Here is a 5652-nt window from a genome sequence, read left to right as displayed (position 1 = left end):
GTGAAAATCTACCTAACTTGGGTCCCCACACAAAGAAGTCTTCGTGCATTTAGATGAACTGAGCACCTCAGAAAACGTGAGAATAACCTCAGATTTCGTGGCGGTTCAACACTACTTCAGGCCACCGCCGTGACTGGTGAAGGGATAAACTGCGGGAAGACGGTTTCATTTCCCAACCCACAGTACAAAGCCTTGCGCGCCGACAATATAAAGCGCTTAACCTTATCACTTTTAGACAAAACGGCAGGCGTATGTATGTAGGGAAGATAAACCCTGGATCTATACTTATCTTCAACATCATACTTGGCGTGGCCTCTCAGCGCCGTTCCTCCTTGATTACCGGGGTGAGACTAAAGTGGCCTGCAGAGCACGATGGAAAGGAGCTCAGACTTGTGATCAAATTACAGGCCCAGGGCGATCCAGTCATCCGGAGCTCTCTCGAGGATATACGGGTCTTTGCAGGAGCGATGTCGGTCTCAATGACATCAATTTAGAGTCCGGTATAAGGCTTCGCATCTTTCGTGTTAGTATTCCCGATGACGATTTAGAGTTTACCGACGTTGTTGATTCGTAGGACGGACAATATGGGATGACCACCCCTTGACCCCGACCGTGGCGATGGTTTGAAAACCCCCCGGAGCCCGGAGGGTGTGGCGCACGCCCATCGCCTGCAGTATATCAGCGAAATACAGAGGCAGCTTGAATCTGAGCGAGATCTCCGCCGGGCCTTGTACAAAAAGTACCGGCGCGGTGTCTTAGCCGCCGAGGCCCTTGATTCGGCCATGCTCACGGCCGGTTTGGGACTAGGGGTTGCAGGTGTGGACTACTCACAACAATAATTGCAGCCCCTGCTGTCTTAGCTATGGAAGCTGCGGCCATAGCTTGCGGTGTCCTAAATGCCGCCGGAAAATTCGTTAGCCGCCCACTTCACGTACAGGCAAGTCGTTCAGGAGCTCAATAACTACTCTGATCTGAAGCAGGAGATACGCGCTAAGTCTCGTAAGACATTCAACGCCGTAGAGATCGATGAAAGCACGAAAAAACAGCTTATAGATCGCGGCCAAAAACTAGCTCGGCAAGGGCTGAAAAACGCTCCTTCCGAATGATGTTCTGGGGGTTAGGGTTGTTGCCTCATTAGCTCGGGCAGCAGCCGGTTTTCATAATACTGCCGGATGGGCTCGGGGTACACCACCGAAGCGCACACGTCGTTGGTGAAGAGCTTCAGCACGAGCAGCCGGCCCGCGTTGACGCGTCCGTCTTCAAACATGCTGTGGGTGACTTTTTTGTAATGATTATTCATTGTATTCGCTGTATACCTAATAAGAAATTTCGATAGCCATCAGACCCTCTGCTGGGGGCCTCTATTTGCCAAGGGGAGGGTGTGTCAGGACCTATACTACTATACTTATATCTTTTCACGAGAAGGGGCTAGGGGCCTCCATTTGCCAAATGCAGGGTGGTCCAGAACCCTCCTTCCCTATACTACTAATACATAAATAAACACTCGTATAGTATATGGCCTCAGAATTTCAACTTGTGACACTTGTTAGATGTTTACAACTTCCACTTTTTTAAATTTTGAGAAGTTAAAACTGGATTCTTTCAATCGACCGAGGTCGATAAATTTCTTTTTTCCTAAAATCAAATTATTAACTTCCTGAAAACCCATGGTTAAATTTTGACGCGACAATACTGGCAAAATCTTGTACATGCTGGGCATCAAACGAGAGAGTTACCTCCTAAAATTAGCAACGATATACATCGCATTTTCTTATTTTGGCTTTAATCGGCCGAGGCCTATATATATATATCTTCTTGTGCTGAAAATCCAAGGAGGATGTGCCCAGCTAGTTACAAACAGGATGTTTTATATACGAACAGGAGATTAAACCCAGTGGAGTAGTTGGTCTCTTCAGTTAAGGCGGACGCACTATATTCTCTCGCCCACCACACATACATTCTTCGTGGCATGCGTAAGTGTGAAGTATTATCAAGCCTTGTTTGTGCCTATAACTATTGTGCTTACTCATTTGCATGATTAAGACCCGGTAATGCCGACGGGCGAGTACGCCTACATGATCTGCCTAAAGCGGATATGATAAGCTCTCTCTATATTGCCATTTAATTTCCATTTATACGAAATAACGAGCAAAAATTCAACCCACATTGTGTTTGTTTTCGTTAAAGATATTATTGGGCCATTTACCTTTAAGTAAAAAAAACAAAACACGTGCAATCGGAAGGAAAAACGCTTATTTACACAGAGCGGGTTACCCAACTCGTGTCAGTGGCGGGCCTGTGCCCATATATGTCCTGCCATGTTGATCGATGTAGTCTCTTTACAATAACTTGATCATCTACGATGTATATTGAGGTAATAATAATAAGTTGCTTGCCTATTGTGTATTCACTTACGATACATCAATGGAAAAATGTTTTCACACTGATTAGTGAGGTATGTTGACGTATATAATATATATAAATATATGACTGAAAATATGCTTTAGTGTTATAAATATGTAACACAGAGGTCAGTTTTTCAGTTGTTTTATTTCTGTTTGAGACTGACTGTTTTATTTTTGTTTGAGACTGACTAAAGATAACTAAAGAATACAGACCATTCATAAAATATAAAGCAAAAGACAAGTCGGTGATCATGAAGTTCATAAATTTTCTTTGCCCTAGAAGCACAGGAGATATATTTTGACAGACGTTTTAAGGCTTCTTTTGAAACGATAATAAATGCATTATAAATCCATGCCACATTTAAATGGAGTTCACAATTTGAGTAAACTTGTTTCCAAAATGAAATGATGGTACTGGATCTTCTGCTGGCTTGCGTTGGACGATAAAAAATTGAACTGAAGACCAACTTTGGTTTTGACGGACAAACTAACATGCAAGGGTAAACTTCAAAGTACATTTTTATATTAAGATGATTTTAATGCCCCATTTTCTCTTATTTATTTTGTTATTATCTTCACTTATGACTAGATGAACTCTAGAACTCTCTTGGGATTTATTTAAAATAAATACAGGTCATTGTAAATGGTGACACCGGCCAGAACCTGGAGGAAACCCACGATCATCCACAGGTTGCTGCAATGCTGACCTCCACATGTTCCACTGAAGAGGCAACCAGACGAGTAACACAGTAAATTACGACTGGCATACATGTAACTTGTACCGGACATGGCTGTCTTATCACTAAAGCACAGCTAGAAGCCCGGACATCCGTTTATAATTCTATGTAGGCCTATTCACCAGTGAATATAAAGTTAAGACTGGATAGCAGTGTGATTATTTTCTCTTGATTTTCGACACGACTGTTCGCATCAGTTTATTTTTTATCACAATGCAGGGTGTAATAGCGGTGTTAGTGTTGGGCTCGGCGTGTCTGAGTTTGAACTGCCCTCGTGTTCTGTCAGCTCAGGGACCCTCGAGTAATTATGAAGTGGTCTACAGCTGGCCATCTTTAGATTACACCTGGCCCAACGACTCGGTTAAAGAAGAATATATCAAACATGGCAAGTTCGTAGTGTCAACAAACGTACCTTCAGGAATGAAGGTGTACAAGGATGAGGTTTACGTCACTGTGCCCCAGGTGGTGTCTCGGGGGTGCCTGCCACTCTCAACAAAATCATCCCCCCAATCATCAGGCAAATCTGCACTTTTGCAACCATTCCCCAGTTGGGAAAACCATACCATTGGTAAGTTCAATTTTCTGCCATTGTTAGCGGCGAACTATTTCGTGGCGAGTATTTTTTCACACTTTTACACATTACATTCAGTGAAGAAGTAGGTATGTACGAGGAAAATGTGGTAGCATGGATACATTTAAAGCAAATATATTGCACATATATACAATTATTTTGGAAATATGTAAATTTAGACAATAAATAGTAAAACGGCCTGTCATATAAATGCTAGCCCGAGGACGCTGGACAGTAGATTGAGGAATATTCTGATACACCTAGCACTTATCATGGCCTCTCAACCTACTAGACAGTGTACGCGGACAAAATATATATGCACGGAGAAATGTTACAACTTACTTTGTTTTATACACTTCATTTTTATACAGGTGACTGTAAAGCCTTCCAGTTTGTTCAGGCGATAGAGATCGAACCAAGCCGCGGCCTAATGTTTGTCGTGGACACCGGGCGGTCGGGGGTGTTCGATAGTGTAAAAAAGAACTCATGTCCTGCCAAAATTGTTATCATCGATATTGACAAGAAAACCGAATTAGGACGTTATACATTTCCTGAAGAAGTTGCTAGCCAGACAGAAAACTATCTCAACGATATCGTCCTGGATTATTTTGACAACCAGTCGGCCTACGCCTACATAACAGACACTGGAAAGCCTGGCATCGTGGTGTTCGATCTCAAGGGCAATACGTCATATAGGTTCGAAGACGCTAAGACTATGTCGAGTGAGGCAGACAAGCCATCGTCGTTGACGGGGTACCTTTGGGCACAGATATACCCATCAACGGGATATGCAATGTCGGCTGATTTCCGCTATGCTTACTTCTCCGCGGTGACAGGGACGAGTCTGTATCAGGTACCTACCAGTGCTCTCCGGGACCCCAAGACCAATATCACCACAGTCATCAGGAAAGTGGGAGACAAACCTTCTCAGAGTGACGGTCTGATTTATGCCCAGAAGAATCTTTACTTCGGTGGTCTGAATGACAGAAGTCTCTATAGATGGGAGGTCAGTAAAGACGTGAAGAGCGCGGGATCAGAGGGCAATGTCGCCCTGGTGACCACATCCGCCATTTTGAAAAACGTTTCCGAACTGACGTGGGGTGGATACTTTTGCCATTGACGAAAAAGGGTATTTGTGGTTCACATGTTCGAGTGCGGGACAGTTATTTACGAACCAGTTGAACTTTTCGTCTTCTGACCCCAAATTTTGGATGATAAAATTGCATATTGGTGAAATGAGCTACCTTAATCTTAACTCTACCGATGGAGGGCCAGGGGAACCTGGGAATCCTAATAATAATAACGCGGCAAACGGTGTGGCCATGGCACTTTTGATACCTACAATAATCTTTATTGTCTTCACACACCGTTTCATTTAGCATATAGAACATATTTCTACATTTTAAATACCAGCTATTGTTCTCGATCTCATGTGAAGAATTCGCGAACGTTATCACAGCAGTAAAATCTCAGCATTTATGTCTATTATATATTAAATGTTTTACACTTGTGGCAAAATCCTGCTAGGACATCTCAAGATAAGCAAGATATGGTTTTCTAGAAGGTTAACCGTACATGATGCACACGCTAGGCCCATGCACGTGGAATGAACATAAAACGGTCCCAGAACTGAACTATCTACATGTGGCATAACGAAACCGTTGTGACGGGGGGAGGGGGAGAGGAATGGGAGAGGGGAAGTGGGAAGTCTCCATAAATGCACGCGGCCAACAGATGTGTAGAAATGTACGTATGAATTGCCTGAGGAATCCCAACTAAACTTCACACGCCATACACACTAAAAGGCATAGAGCATGATTCAGTGGAAGACAGACATATCCTGATTCGATTCCTGAGAGCCTGTACCTTATTACATCTCGTCAGTTTAAGTGATATTAATGCCATTTCAAACTGTATTTCACTTAGACTTTGTGTGAAA

At 43.2% G+C, this 5652-nt stretch overlaps 1 protein-coding gene across 1 annotated transcript; it reads left to right on the top strand.

Annotated features, from left to right (window-relative positions):
* The first annotated feature begins 1952 nt into the window (after positions 1–1952).
* On the top strand, positions 1953–5379 carry LOC135473860 (protein yellow-like). The gene is made up of 3 exons (XM_064753780.1): positions 1953–1973; positions 3362–3710; positions 4085–5379. Exons 2-3 carry the CDS (start codon positions 3563–3565, stop codon positions 4831–4833), a joined length of 897 nt encoding a protein of 298 aa, XP_064609850.1. The 5' UTR covers positions 1953–1973; positions 3362–3562; the 3' UTR covers positions 4834–5379.
* Positions 5380–5652: the final 273 nt, after the last annotated feature.

This window comes from Liolophura sinensis, chromosome 8, assembly GCF_032854445.1.
Source record: "Liolophura sinensis isolate JHLJ2023 chromosome 8, CUHK_Ljap_v2, whole genome shotgun sequence".
NCBI classification, from domain to species: domain Eukaryota; kingdom Metazoa; phylum Mollusca; class Polyplacophora; order Chitonida; family Chitonidae; genus Liolophura; species Liolophura sinensis.
This window is presented reverse-complemented; position numbering and strand designations above follow the sequence as displayed.